This window comes from Sapajus apella, unplaced genomic scaffold, assembly GCF_009761245.1.
Source record: "Sapajus apella isolate SASKATOON/1434 unplaced genomic scaffold, GSC_monkey_1.0 scaffold150, whole genome shotgun sequence".
Lineage (NCBI taxonomy): Eukaryota > Metazoa > Chordata > Mammalia > Primates > Cebidae > Sapajus > Sapajus apella.
The window spans coordinates 363,203-378,701 of NW_022437090.1; the positions used below are offsets into that span (position 1 = coordinate 363,203).

The 15,499-nt window shown below is 48.0% G+C and overlaps 2 protein-coding genes across 2 annotated transcripts in view; both read left to right on the forward strand.

Moving 5' to 3' along the window:
• EPHX2 (epoxide hydrolase 2) overlaps nt 1-10,348 on the forward strand; it is a 113,522-nt gene extending 103,174 nt beyond the window's left edge. The window contains exon 20 of the mRNA XM_032265347.1: nt 9,855-10,348. The gene's annotated coding sequence lies outside the window, so the exon portion shown is untranslated. The remainder of the gene's footprint in view (nt 1-9,854) is intronic.
• A 1,115-nt stretch (nt 10,349-11,463) lies between these two features.
• SCARA3 (scavenger receptor class A member 3) overlaps nt 11,464-15,499 on the forward strand; it is a 34,982-nt gene continuing 30,946 nt past the window's right edge. The window contains exon 1 of the mRNA XM_032265353.1: nt 11,464-11,807. Within this exon, the coding sequence (XP_032121244.1) occupies nt 11,801-11,807 (7 nt within the window). The 5' untranslated portion in view covers nt 11,464-11,800. The remainder of the gene's footprint in view (nt 11,808-15,499) is intronic.

The window sequence follows — 15,499 nt, forward strand, 5'->3', positions numbered from 1 at the left end:
AACGGATTTGGGAGAAAGGAGCATGATTCACAGCCGTCACTGTGATGCCCTGGGAATAATTACTTGATTATCCCCACTGCTAAGCAAACAAGGTTCAGAAGATCCAACTTCGAGAATAAAAAGTGTGAATTTTGAAAGTGTCATAAATGCTTCACCAGATGTTTAATATTCTAAGTAGATCATAGAGGTTGATTGGTTCAGGCCTTGCACACTACTTGATTCCTACCCCACCCCGATGTCTGCATCAGGTGGTCATCCTGCCCGTGTTTGAATGCCACCAGTAACAGGGAGCTCAGTACCTTCCATGTGATCTAGTAAAGCCGTTGATAAAGTTAGGGGTCTGTTTGAGTCACAGTCTGGCTCCTGTATGGGCCAATCCTGAGCCCAGTTCTGCTCTCTGGAGCCACACGGGGAAAACCCAGCCTATCTCTCCCACAGTGCCCCTTCTGATATTTGAAGGCAACTTAATCTGCTTTTCCCAGTGACCTGCAGGCTTGTAGCTCCTTGCCTTGCCGTGGTTTGCAGACTTTTTCCCAGGCCTTTGACATTCTGGACCTCATGTCTCTTGAAACTCTTGGCAAATGCCAGTGGGGAGTCCTGGGCCAGCCAATGCCGGGGGGGCCTGAGCACACAAAGCAGAGCAGGACCAACCCTTCCCTTGCCCTAAACACTCCAAACAAGCTCTATCAGATGCTGAGTCACCGGGCTGATTCATACAGAATGCATCATCTTCTTGGCAGGTGCTGCCGTTTGATCCTCTGTCACCCATCAGGACTTTCACAGCTGGGTCTGGGGCTTTAGCTTGATTTCTTTCCTTGGAGAGTCGGGGCCATGGGGAGGGGCAGGGAGGGGGTGAGTAAAGACCCTTGTCTTTGGGGCTGCTTCGCTATGCAGTGTCCTTATTACAGATCCCCAACCAACCTTTGTCTGTCTCAGCAACACCAGCAGAACAGCGCAGCCATCAGTTTGATACAGCTGGAACAAACTAGGAATGGACAAGAGCAATATCCTGTGGCCTGTGATTAAGAGTCACTCTCGGATGGGTGTGGTGGCTCACGCCTGTAATCCCAGTACTTTGGGAGGCTGCAGTGGAAGGATCGCTTGAGCCCAGGAGTTCAAGACCAGCCAGGGCAACATAGTGAGACCCCGTTTCTACAAAAAATAAAAAATTACTCAAGGATGGTGGTGCACGCCTATAATCTCGGCTACTCAGGAAGCTGAGATGGAGGATTGCTTGAGCCCAGGAGGTCAAGGCTGCAGTGAGCTATGATCACACCACTGCACTTTGTTGCCTGGGCAACAAAGAGATCCTGTCTCTCAAAAATAAAAATAAAAAATAAGAGAATCACTCTCCAAAGAGAGCGGAGAGGGAGGGTGGTGGTGAGAGATTGGTCAAGTGGTACACAAAGTCAGAAAGGAGGGATAAGTTCCGGTGTATTGCACAGTAGAGCTGACGATAATTAGCAATAACGTATTGTGTATTTCTTTTTATTTAACTTTTATTTCAGGTTCAGGAGTACACATGCAGGTTTGCTATAGAGGTAAACTTGTGTCACGAGGGTGTGTTGTATAGATTATTTCCTCACCCAGCTACTAAGCCTGGTACCCAATAGGTATTTCTTCTGATTCTCTTCCACCTCCCACTCTCCACCCTTATCTAGACCCAAGTATCTATTGTTCCCCTCCATGTGTCCATGTGTTCTCATCATTCAGCTCCCACTTAAAGTGAGAACATATGGAATTTTATTTTCTGTTCCCATGTTTCTTCACTTAGAATCATAGCCTCCAGCTCCATCCATGTTCCTGCCAAAGACATTATCTCGTTCTTTTTTATGGCTGCATGGTATTCCCTGGTGTATATGTACCACATTTTCCTTATCCAATCTACCATTGATGGGCATTTAGGTTGATTCCATGTTTTTGCTATTGAGAAGAGCACTGCAATGAACATAAGTGTGCATGTGTCTTTATGGCAGAACGATTTGTATTCCTATATATACCCAGTAATGAGGTTGCTGGTTCAAATGGTAATTCTGTTTTTAGATCACTGAGGAATTATCACACTGTTTTCCAAAATGCTTGAACTAATTTACACTCCCACCCACAGTGTATAGGCATTCACTTTTATCCACAACCTCACCAGCACCTGTTATGTTTTGAATGTATTGTGTATTTCAACATAGGTAGAAGAGAGAACTTACAATGTTCTCACCACAAAGAAATGAGAAATGTTTGACATGGATTTGCTAATTACCCTAATTTGATTATTACACAATGTGTACAGGTATCAAAACATCACATTGTACCCCACAAATATGTACCGTTATCATGTGTCGATTTTAATTTTTTAAAAAACATAGTAAAAAAGAATCACTTTCAGGCAGTAATTATTTAACAGGTATATACATTTATTTACTCAATTACAGGCCCATGATAAAATGGTGGCTAATAAAATCATCATAAAATCAGCCCACAGATGATACAGGGGTATTCTGAGTGATTTTTTCTGGACCTCCATAAAGTTCAGAAACATTTACTCCATCAGTGGGTGTCACTCATCTTCCCCTTCAGGATCTTCTTGGGGAAAGGCCTGAGGCTAGCCAACCCTGAACTGCTTAGCACGTGCCTACAAGTAGACAAATGTTGCTTAGCCACCTTCACTGTCCTTCGTGTTACTGACTGGCTATGTGGTCTGTGCTTCACTCCAGAGTTGCTTCACTGCGACCTTTACCTCCAATTATTAGGTGAATGAGCCCTTTAAAAAGGGTGCCAGATCTGCCTCAAGTCAAACCTAATTTTTCCACAACCACCCAGACAGCAACTAATAATTATTTTAGATCAATGGTTCTTGGTGGAACTACACAATGGCTATACAATGGAATCACCTGGGAGCTTCAAAAATGATCAGTGCCTGAGTCTCACCTCCAGAGGTTATGATTGAATTAATTGGGGGTGCAGCCGGAGCATCAGGATTTTCAAGCTCTCCAAGTCATTTTAATGAGGACCTAAAGTCGAAGACCACTTCTGAACATACCCCACCTGCTCGTCACTGCACCTCTGTCATTATTAGAGCATATGTTTTTCTCATTTTATAGAAAATGGAAGGGGCGCAAAGGAATCTTAGCAGGGTTTTGTTTACACTGACCTACAGTCTGCCTCCTTATAATTTCTTTTTTTTGTTTTGTTTTAATGACATAGATTTTTTAAAATATTATTTTATTTATTTATTTTTGAGACAGGGTCTCACTCTGTCACCCAGGCTGGAGTGCAGTGGTGTAATCATGGCTCACTGCAGCCTCAACCTCCCTAGCTCAGGAAGTCCTTGTGCCTCAGCCTTCCAAGTAGCCGAGTCTATAGGTGCATGTCATCATGCCCCGTTAATTTTTTAAAAATTTTTTTAGAGACAGGGTGTCAGCATATACCAGCCTGGTCTTGAGCTCCTGGCTCAACTGATCCTCCCTCCTCAGCTTCCCAAAGTGCTGGGATTACAGGTGTGAGCCGCCACTCCCAGCTGTAATTACATAGCTTAAAAACAATATTTAATATTTAGAAGGTAATCTTCACTCTCCCTTTTCAAATTTTCTTGATTTTTCTTGAACATTAATTCTTCTATATAAACTTTAATTTTGCCTCATTGAAAACACATGGCATTAGGCTTGGTGCATTGCCTCATGCCTGTAATCACAGCACTTTGGGAGGCTGAGGCAGGAGGATCAGTTGAGGCCAGCAGTTTAAGACCAGCCTGGGCAATGCGGCTATAACCCCATCTCTACAAAAATAAATTAAACAATTAGGCAGGCATGGTGGTGTGTGCCTGTGGTCCTAACTACTTAAGAAGCTGAGGCAGGAGGATTGCTTGAGCCCAAGAATTTGAGCCTGCAGTAAGCTATGACCACACCACTGCACACCAGCACTCCAGCCTGGGCAACAGAGGGCGACTGTGTCTCTAAAATGAAAAAAATAACTAAAAGAAAAAAAAACCCATGGCATTGTAATTATAATTGCATTAAATTTACATATTAGTTTTGCAGGAATTCATGTTTCTATTCTTTCTTCCTGCATAGGATGATAATGTATGTCTAGAGTTAATTCAAACATTTTTATTTGTAAATGCATTTTAATATAATTTTAAAATATCAGCTTCTACCCTTAATTCAGTAAAACCATTATTATTAAATATTAAAATATAGATTTTTTTTCATTATGGCACGGCATGCAACTTTTATATAGGTTTTTAAAATGAAAGTCATCAAAGATATTTTTGCTACTTCTTTTCCATCATTATGGCAATGGAAAAATTAAAGAAATCCTGACTAAGCATATTATACTCAAATTTATCAGATGATTGTCCACATCTTTTTCTGTCATTCAGCATTCAGATCCTGTCTTAGTTTGTTTTTTTGTTGCTTATAACAGAATATCAAAAACTGGGTAATATATAAAGAACAAGAATTTATTTCTTACAATTATGGAGGTTGAGAAGTCCAAGGTTGAGGAGCTGCATCTTGTGAGGACCTTCTTGCTGGTGGGGACTCTCTGCAGAGTCCCAAGACAGTGCAGGTCATCACATGGTGAAGGAGCTGAGACGGGCAGCTCAGTTCTCTCTTCCTCTTCTTATAAAGCCATCAGTCCCACTCCCATGATAACTCATTCATCCATTAAGTTGAATGATCCACTGGGCAATAAAAAGGGATCCCTGCAGGAAGTCCTATGATCTTAGGTTACTGCAAAGAGGACTGGAAACATCCCTGTCATCAGGTGTTGAGGAATTAGACATATTAAAATAGAAGGATCAGAGCTGGAGGGATGGGACTGTTTGGGGGAAGCTATTCTCCAAGGCATTTGGTATACAGAAATTTCCTTATGGGAGGCCTGCAACAGTTGGGCTTTTAACATGATAAGAAGGGTGCTGATGGACATTTCTACCCATGTCCTGGAGGGTTTGTTTCTCACTCAAAACTGGAAGAAGAAAATTCAGAACAATCTTGACAGAGGGCTATAGTACACTGATAAGATAAAATTCAAGAAAGATAAATTAAAACCCCACATTTAGTGTCATATCATTTTCACTAGTAAAAGATGAAGCTTAGTCATTCAGAGAAAAAAGATCTAGTTGATATTTGGCCATGCATGGCTTTTGTCCATTTATTAAATATATTTTGATTGTATAGCCAGGTGCTATGGACAAGGGATATGAATCAAGTTATAATTGATTCAGATGAAGAAACTTTCTTTGCTAAGATGGTATTATATTAAGCTGGAAGATTTGTATAAGCTCTGAAACATCCTTTGTAATTAAACTACTTTTCTCAGAGCTGTATCTTTACAGAGTTCATGAAATAAGGTTCACGAACCTAATTAATGAACCGGATTAATACCTAAGGTTCAAGTATTAATTTGATCCTATTAAGCCCCCTTTGAAGATTCATCAGGCTAGAAGAGGCCATGTTATATAGCATCACCCAATGGTTTAAGAGTGGTATTGCCACACACCTCTTGGCCGTTATCAAAAATTCCAGTATTGGTAAATGTACAGTGAGGCAAGAATCCATAGACACGAGAGATATCATAGGGGAAGTTCTGGGAGGAAGCAACAAAAGAAGGGAGACCTTGGCTGTTGGATGAAATGAGTATTCAGACACAGGTATGCAGTGTAAGAGCAGCTGGGTGACTGCCTGGCTCTAGTGGCCAGAGAGCGGCCCTGAGGAGCTGGAGCCGCTTGCTTTTATTCAGTGCAGGCACAATGCTGAAAACCGGAGCCAACACAACCTGCAGGTAGTTAACATTTAACATTTATTGTTCCCCTTTCAGGGAACGTCAGGCAAACAGATGATCAATGGTCAGTTCCTGGTCAACATAAGTAAACGAGCCTGTTTAAGATAAATTCCCACATACTCCCTTGTACCTACTCCTTGCCCCCTGCCTGAGGGTTATAGAACAGCTGCCTTCAGCTATTCTCCCCTGGGGCTCTGCAGAACCTTCCGACCTTTCAGGAGGTTTGCCTTCTTTCCCTATAGTCTTTCCACCACTCTGACTGATCCCCCACACTTAGGGGCCATATGTTACAGATAATGGTATTACAAGATGGAAGAACCCTGGGTCCCTGAGTCACTATGTGGAAGAGAACTGCCCAACCCATATTGGATTGCAATATGAGTGAGGAATAAGCTTTCATTGTATTAAGATAATGGGGTATGGGGATGGATGCTATAGCAGAGATTGCTACTTACACTGACTAACATAAGGATAGGGAATGCATCTATTTAGAAAATATACCAATAGGAGAAGCTAACAGCAAAACAGAAGTCAAAGTTTAGAAAGAGGACCCCAAGTATGTAGGATCAGATAAGCCAGAGAAGGCAGTCAAGAAGGAGCTGTCCATGGAGTTAGTGATGGGTAATTTTATGTGTCAACTTAGGGCACAGTCCTCAGATATTTGGTCAAACACTCTTCTAGATGTTTCTAAGACAAAGGAATTTTTTTTTTAGATGAGATTAACATTTACATGAGCAAACTTTGGGTAGAGTGAATTACCTTCCATAATCTGGTGTCCCGTCCAGTCAGTTGAGGGCCTTAAGAGAAACAAGATGTGGTCCCCTGAGAAAGAGAGAACCCTGCTTCCAGACTGCCATCGAACTTGAATGGCAACATCACCTGCTCCTGGGTCTCCAGCCTGCCCTGCAAATTTTGGACTTGGCGGCCTCCATAATTGCATGAGCCAATTTCTGAAAATATTTATTTCTATCCTTATCTACATAATTTTTCTCTATGCACCTATGTGTATGGATATAGATATATAGAGAGATGCATACATATCTATATACGTATGTTCTATTGGTTCTGTTACTTTGGAGAACCCTGACCAATGGTGTTAAATGCTACAAAACTGTTGAAGAAGTTGCAGATTTTGGAAAAGGCTATTATATTAGCCAACGACGAGGAAGAGATCAATTTCCCTGAGCATTCTAAGGAGAGTTAATTAGAGCAAGGAATGAGGCGGAAAGAAAAGCGGAAATCCTGCTTAACGCATTTACTGGAGAGGAGTCAAGGATCAGAGGCACAGGTGGAGGAAGTGAGCTTTAGGAGAAAGAGGGGTGGCTTTTGCCTAAATTAGAAAAAAGAAAAGGAAACTCATTGCAGCTTTCAGGCAGGGGGCTGGGGTGAGCCAGTTATTCTGAGCAAATGAGACACTGCTCGCGAACGCTGACATGGACTTTCTACCGTCATGAACACAGGAAATGTTGTGCCATCAGTCACTCCATTCTTCCTTCTCTAATGGCCTCTCTTTAGCTATTTCCTTTCACTTTCAACATTGACAGGGCTTCTGTACAGCCTTCAGCCACCCCCACTCATCTCAAGTTAAAAACAAGATTAAGCAGTTTCCCCCTTCCCCAACCCACCCCAGCTGGTGCCACCTGGCCCAGCTTACACCACATCCCAATGGCCATAATCCAGTCTCTCAGGGGGAGTCACTCCAGATGACCCTGGTCCAGCCCTCTGGTTGTTGACGGAAATTGCCTGAATTGCAGCTGAAATCTTCTCCCTAAGCCTAGGGTCACCTCTGGGAAATCCTCTCTCTTCTTTTCTTATCTGAGATGAGGACCGACTCCTTCTTTACCCTTCTCTTTCTGCTTTCTTGGCTTTGAACTATGACCTCTGCTGCCCACCGACTCTTCTCTTTTCTGCCACTCATAAGGCGGGGATTCTTCCCCCAGAGTCCTTTTGGAACGGGGATTCATCCTCAGTACCTCTTCAGGGCTGGGTACCACCTTTGCTCACTCAGGGCCCATCTGCAACCATCTCTTTGCTGATGCGTTTGTGTTACCATAGCAACAGCCCAGGATGTCCGCGTCCTTTAACATTAAAGGGGCAGGGGCTAGGCCATTTTTTCCCACCAACTATAGAAAGCTGGGTAAAAACGAGGGTCATTTTTTGCTATTTCTTTTTTTTAATGATGTAAGCTCTAATTTTATTTCTTTTTTTCTTTTGGATGTGTCATACTTGTATATATTTTGGGGATACATGTGATATTTTGATGCATGTATATAATGTGTAATGGCCAAACCAGGGTAACTGGGACATCTGTCACCCCAAACATTTACCTCTTCTTTATGTTGGGAACACTCTGATTTTTCTCTTTTGGCTATTTCTGAAATACACAATTAATTGTTAACTCTAATTTCCCTACTGTAGTATCGAATACTTGCTCCTTCTATTTAGCTGTATTTCTGTATCCATTAACCCACTTCTCTTCCTCTCCCCACTGCCTTCCTTCCCAGCCTCTGGTAATCATTCGACGCCCTACCTCCATCAGGTCCATTTTCGTAGCTTCCTCATGTGAATGAAATCATGCAGTATTTGTCTTTCTGTACCTGGCTAATGTCACTTCACATAAATGACCTGCAGTTCCATCCATATTGTTGCAGATGACAGGGTTTCCTTCTTTATTTTATGGCTGAATAGTGTTCCATTGTGTATATGTACCGCATTTTCTTTATTCATTTATCTGCTGATCTTAAGTGGATTCAATATCTTGGCTGTTCTGAATAGTGCCACAATAAACCTGGCAGTGCAGGCATCTCTCGGATGTACTGATTTCCTTTCTACCGTTTGGATATATACCCAGCAGCGGTTGCTGGATCATCCAGTAGTTCTATTTTCAGTTTTTTTAGGAACCTCTATACTGTTTTCCATAATGGTTGTACTACTTTACATTCCCGCATTTTTGGTACTTCCTGTCAACAAATATTTGAGCACCCTCTACGAGAAGCAGTGTGGTGGACTGTGTCTTGGTACACAGGCATTGGATTTAGCCTGCCTAGGTTCGTAGCCCATGATCTCCACTTACTAGCTCCGTGGTGCTAAGCACATTATTTACCCTCTCCATACCTCAGTTTCCTCATCTGAAAAATGAGGACAATAATGCTGCTTACCTTGTAGAACGGACATGAGGATTAAATAAGTTAGCGTACAGGTAACCTCTGAGGTAAACGAGTTAGCGTGCAGGTAACCTCCAAGGTGGTTATCTCCCTTGTGTTTACAAAACAGCTCTCCTGATCCCTGCCCTAGTCCTGGGAGACTCAGCTCATACAGGAAACTCAGAATCCAGATACAGGTGACAGGAGCACATGACTGTCACCAGGCAGGCAATACCCTCTCTAAACCTCAGTCTCCTCATCTGTAAAATGGGCAGCACAGTCCCTTGGTTCCCGCCCTCAAGCTGGTTGTGAGGTTCTGCTGAGATCATGGAGAGAAGGGACTTTGCAAACTAAACTCGCCATGGCAAAGTGGAGAGTAGAGAGAACACAGCATCACCCATGCTGATTTGCTGGGATCTACAGACAGGGGTGGCTGTCCTTGTCCCCTTCTTTATTCCAAGTTTGGGAGAAATTTTCTCTTTCCCTTGGGTCTCACCTACGTCACTCCAGCATTAAATGGGGTGGGCATGTAGGCTTGGGGATGGGGAGATGGTGCCGACTGTGGCATCAGAAAACCAGGCTGGCCCGTGTCACTTTGTGGTCCCGTTTCTTCCTGCACTTTCTTCTCATAACATTCATCCCAGCTCTGCACTTAATTGCTGGCTTTCCTCACCAGACTGGCCGTGCAGCATGCTCCTCACACTCTCGGAGCTTGGGGTAGGGCCTGGTTCCTCATAGTGAGACCGATTTGGTGTGGTCCGGCTACCCTGTTTGCTTTTGGTCGCTTGCTTTTTGTTTTTTGGTTGTTTTTGTCGTGTTTCCCTTTTTCCTGAAGCTGAAGGCTACACTACTGAACACTGAAACTTAACCTGCACTGGCTGCTTGATAGGTAGCATTCATAGGTCACCATTATAGGTTTCTTCAGTTGTTTCTTAGGAATTTGGACCAGCTCCTGTCCGTCTCAAACCAGTGAGACCACTGACCCTTCAACTGGGCAAGTGCCCCAGGAGGTGGCCTTTTGACGTTGGAGAACCAAAACACTTCACCCTTGGATCATGCTAACACTGCAGTTTTCTGTATATATGTCCTATGAAATACCATGAGCTCAGACTACGCTGGCGCAGAATGAACCTGTTTCTTCGTTTATCCCCACTGCCATTCGCCTCTCCCCAGGGCTTAGACCACTCCACCTGCCTAACCCATACATATCCTTAAGCCTTATCTTCTGGGAGGTGGATTTAAGAGCTGTTCTCCCACCTCCTCTTTAGTGCCCTTGCCAATAAGTCTTTTCTCTTCTCTAAAATCAATTTCACCTGATTGATTTCCTGCAGGTGTGGGTTGGGGGTGGGCAGAGCAGACCTAGACCTGGGCAGCAACTAGCAGCCCAGTCAGTGTTTGCTCAATGAAATAAATGAATCAATAAAAAATGACAGGTGAGGATCTGGAGGGGTGCTCTGACCAGAGTCTCAACTCCTTACCTGCAGTCACTTCCCTTGGGAGTCACTGTTTACCCCAGAGGCCCCTCCACCAACAAAATCACAGAATATGATGGCTGGGTGCAGTGGTTCAGTCCTGTAATCCCAGCTTTTTGGTAGGCTGAGTTGGGTGGACCACCTGAGGTCAGAAGTTCCAGACTAACCTGGCCAAAGTTTTTAGTCTCTGCTAAAAACACAAAAAATACTAGCTGGGTGCGGTGGCGCGTTCCTGTAATCCCAGCTATTCAGGAGACTGAGGCAGGAGAATCGCTTGAACCTGGGAGGCGGAGGTTGCAATGAGCCAAGATCATGCCACTACACTCCATCCTGGGTGGCTAGAGCCTCAAAAAAAATAAAAATAACAAATAAATCGGCGAATCGCTTGAACCGAGGAGGCAGAGGTTGCAGTGAGCCGATATCGTGCACTCCAGCCTGGCGACAGAGAGAGACTCTGTCTCAAATCAATAAATCATTAAATCAATCAATCACAGAATGTGGTGCACTCCAGACCCAGTTCTCCCATGTATAAAGCAGAAGCTTGGAGATATGAACTTGATCCCCGAAGTCGCTCAGCTCGGCAGGGGCAGAGCCAGGGTGCTCACAGGGGTGGCCAGCCTTTCACATGTGCCTGGGACACGGGACTTTCAGCACTAAAATGTGGGGTCCCGGGCGTCCTTCTCCCAGGCCCGTGACCCCATAGATGGGTGAGAAAAACGTGCAGGGCTGAAATCTGGGGTCCCCGCCCCTGCCCCAGCCACGTGGCGCTCCCGATAGTGAAAACGACTAAGATCAAAGAGCTCTCCAGGTGTGTCCCTCATTGTAGCGGCAGTGCGGACATGGAGGACGTGGCAGGTCCCGGGTTCGAGGCCCGGCTCTGAGGCTGCGGGAACGCGCGGGCGCGGCGGGCGGGGCGCGGGGACTCGGTGGCGGCACAAAGAGGCCGGCCGCGGCAGTTTTGAAAATACCAAGGAAGTTGATCTGGGCCAGGGCCCAAGAAGTGACGAGGAGGGAGGGAGGCTTGCGAGCAGGGAGAGAAGGAGGGAGAGGGAGAGGGAGAGGAGCGGGTGGGAGGGAGGAAGGGAGGGCGCGCGGGGCAAGGGGCGGCGGCAGACCTCGCGGGACCCCAGCGGGACGCGCGGGCGGCGGTGGGATGCGCGCTCTGGGCGGTGGGGCGCGGCGCTAGGCGCCCGGCGGGGCGTCCCCAGGCTGCGACCCCGCGGGACCCTCCCCTCCGACCGCCGCCTTCGCAGTCCGCGCGCGGGAGCATGAGTCCCGGCCGGAGCCCCACGGCCGCCGGCTGCGCGTAGGACGGCGATAGGCGCCCTGGAGGACCCGCCGGCCGCCCGGCTCCACCGCAGCTCCAGCCGCCTGCAGCGGGGCGCTCCCGAGGCCCCGGAGGAAGGAACCATGAAAGGTAAGCGCGGCCGGTGGCGGGTAGCTCCCAGGGGGCCCGCCCGCACCTCCGCTCCACCCAGGGCCTGGGGGGCGCCCTTCCTGCAGGCGGGGCTGGGAGGAGGGCAGGACGCCTCTGGCTTTGCCCTTGCCTTTTGGGGCATCTTGCGAGACGGGACGGAGCCCTGAAGACCGGGGAAGCAAAGAGGAGGAGAGGGAGAATGGGGATATTCACACACGCCCCTTGCAGTCTTGTTCTCATCGGCAGTTGCTCTAACCTCACAGATAAAGTCCAGAGAAGTTTCTGATCCCTTTAACCAGTAGGCGCAGAAAGGTGTCACCAGACAACTTTTCAGCAGTGTAAATTTCGACCCTGGGGACCCATCAGAGAGGCTCCTGCAGCCCCCACCGAGCCTTTCAACCGGGGCCGGGCCTAGGATTCTCCCCAAGGACCTCCAGCCCTTCCCCAAAAGAGACCTGCGGTGTCAGAGCCCCTCAGCCCAGGCCCTGCCCTTCCCAACCGCTGAATCCTGCCTGACCCACCCTCTGACCTCCTTGGGAGGAAGCCGCTGGGGAAGCCCCGTGGGCCGGGCCTGAGCTCACCCCAAAAGTGAACCAGCACCAGGGCAGCCCTTGCAGCCCGTTCTTGGGTTAGCATAACGCCCGCAGCAGATGCTTGTGTTCTAGCAGTGAGAGCCTCACCACCTCATCCACTATGGAAAGCAGAAACTGAAAAGGGCATTTGGGATCATCTACAGGGCTGTCACACTCTCAGGTGCCACGGACAGGTATAGAGGTGGAAGAGGTGGGGCCAGAGCTCTCAGCCTGCTTCAGCCTGAGCAGCTCTGTTTGTCTCTTATATATAGAACGATCTGAGGGTTTATTGGAAGAAAGGGCTCCACCAGCAAACTCCTGACCAAATGCCGCCTCCACATTGCATACTTAGGGGAACTGAGGCCCAAGAGGGTAGGGCTGGATTCATGGGTCTGCAACCAGTACCCTCCTACAAGGTCCCACACTTGGTTTAATGCTCTGCTGGTGCTATCTTGAACTTTTAAAAAATGTATTTTATTTTATTTTAGAGACAAGTACTCACTTGGTTGCCCAGGCTGGAATGTAGTGGTATGAGCATAGCTCACTGCAGCCTCGAACTTCTGGCTCAAGCGCCATTCCCACCTTAGCCTCTCATGTAGCTGGGACTACAGGTGTGCACCACCACTCCTGGATTTTTTTTTTTTTTTTTTGGTAGAGATGGGGTCTTATGTTGCCCAGGTTGGCCTAGAACTGCTGGCCTCAAACGATCCTCCCACCTCAGCCTCCTAAGGTGCTGGGATTGCAGCTGTGAGCTGCCATACGGCCTGAAATTCTTATTTTTTAGCAAGTCACCCCCTCCCACCAACACACAAACACATACACTTTCATTTTACACTGGGCTCCACAAATTATGTAGCTGGTCCTGTGGACAGGGAAAATGAGTTGTTATGAATCACAGCTAGTCGCCTCTCCAAGTCCTGGACTGTCCAGGATGAGCCAAACAAGTTATAATCAGCCCTAGGGAGCCCCTGGCAGGCGGTGAGGGGAGCCTCACCCCGAGTCCTGCGCCTCACCACAGCACCTTTGCAGCTGAATCCTCTGCAGTCAGCAGGCCCAGGGCAGGCCATTACCGGAAGCCTCCGGAAGGTCTTGGATCACATCTTACACGGGGCCACGCCGCCCTGGACCTTGCTGATGGTGGTAAGATGCTGCACATTCTCAGAGTGGCTCCACCCCAATTCTAGACAAGCACTGTAAAAGAAGCAGCCAGGTGTGGTGGCAGATATCTGTAATCTCAGCTACTCCAGAGCTTGAGGAGGGAGGATCTCTGGAGCCTGGGAGTTTGAAGTGTAATGAGCCATGACTGCACTACTGCATTCCAGCCTGGGCAACAGAGTGAGACCCTGTCTCTAAAAAAGTAAAATTTACTTAAAAAAAGAGGTCGGGTGAGGTGGCTTACGCCTGTAATCCCAGCACTTTGGGATGCCAAGGCAGGCAAACCACGAGGTCAGGAGTTCGAGACCAGCCTGACCAACATGGTAATACCCCGTCTCTACTAAAAATATAAAAAAGTTAGCAGGGCGTGGTGGTGGGTGCCTGTAATCCCAGCTACTTGGGAGGCTGAGGCAGGAGAATCGCTTAAACCCGGGAGGTGGAGGTTGCGGTGAGCCAAGATCGCACCACAGCACTCCAACCTAAGCCACAGTGCAAGACTCCGCCTCAAAAAAAAAACAACAATAAAGAAAGATAAGACAGGGCCAAATCCTGTGAGACAGAGAAGAAAAGAGCTGGTGTGAGTTAATATTTAGAATGAGATCGCTGAGGAGGACCCGCTGACACCATGTTGCAGGGTTCCAGGCTCTCCTTGTGCGGGGGGCTCCTGTGTGGGACCCAAGCCCTGCCTCTCTCCTCCTTTCCCTCACATCCCACAGCCTCTTCGTGTGCACAGCAGAGGTCCCTCGGGCAGCGCTGGTGTGTTTCTCCTCCAGCCTCCGGAAACCCCTCAGGGATCTCCCATAACATTGCAGGGGCTGCCCGGCTCGGGTCTGACTTCCAGCACTTCCCTCCCTGGCAGCCGGGAAGAGCCGCCGCCTCTACCTGAGCTGGAAACGGCAGGGCAGACAGCAAATATTTGGCTTTTGGGTTCTATGGGGTGTAAAGAACCTGGATTTCTTTCACCCAAATGGAAAAAGTAAAATGCCCAGCAGAGCAGGCCAGGCAGCGAGTTCCAGTGATCCCTTCTCGGGCTCCTCCAAAGGCCACACCAGTCTTCGAATTACAGCTGTTGGCAAAGGATTGTGCCCTGCTCAAAACAAACACAGTGATGTGATGTGATGTGATGTGATGTGATGTGATGTGATGTGATGTGATGTGATGTGATGTATGGGGAATGGGGGATGGTGGGGACGGTGATTAAGAAAACACACTAGTTGGGCTGCCCAGCCCACCGGTGGCCGAGTGTCAGGGCCCACTCTGCCAGTCAAGCCGTTTCCACCCGAGGCCCCTCCTGCCCTGTGGCCAGCTGACTGGGCCTCCCAGGCCGCTGCCTCTTTTGATGCAAGCTGGCACCTGGCCCCCTAACATGCCCTAAGGGGACACTCAGGTGCCACCAGCCCCTTGATGACAGGCCCACCTTGGAGCTTCCCACTGGCTTGTCCAAGCCATTTACAGCCACCTGTGGGGTTGTTTCCACACCTCCAGTGAGAGGGACCCACCCCCAAGACACCCATGACACAGCCTGGCGCAATGCACAGACCAATTTGAGAGCGGGAGACATGGCTCTAGTCTTGGCGCGTCGTCTGCCCTCTCCAGCCCGGTTGTCCTCCTGGGTGGTCCCTGAGTCCCGAGAGCTCTGGGCCTGAGCACCACGTGGGGAGCGGAAGTGACTCAGTGGTGAGATGGCTGGAAGTGGGCCCACCGCGTGGCCTCTTCTTTGCCCCAAGAGACTTGTGCTTGGCTGTGGTGGCCAGGGCAGTGGGCAGCCCTCTGTTCCTCAGGCGTGGGAGGAACAGCCCCTCCCTGCAGAATCAGAGAGCAGTGCCCACTTCATGCGGGCAAAGGGTGGAAGTAGGGAGAGGAGGGGCTGGGAAAACACAGCGATGCAATCCCAGGAGGAATCCAAAGAGAGGAGAGGCTCCCCATGCAGGAGCAGCCGGGCCGGGAGCCCCAGCAAGTCTGATC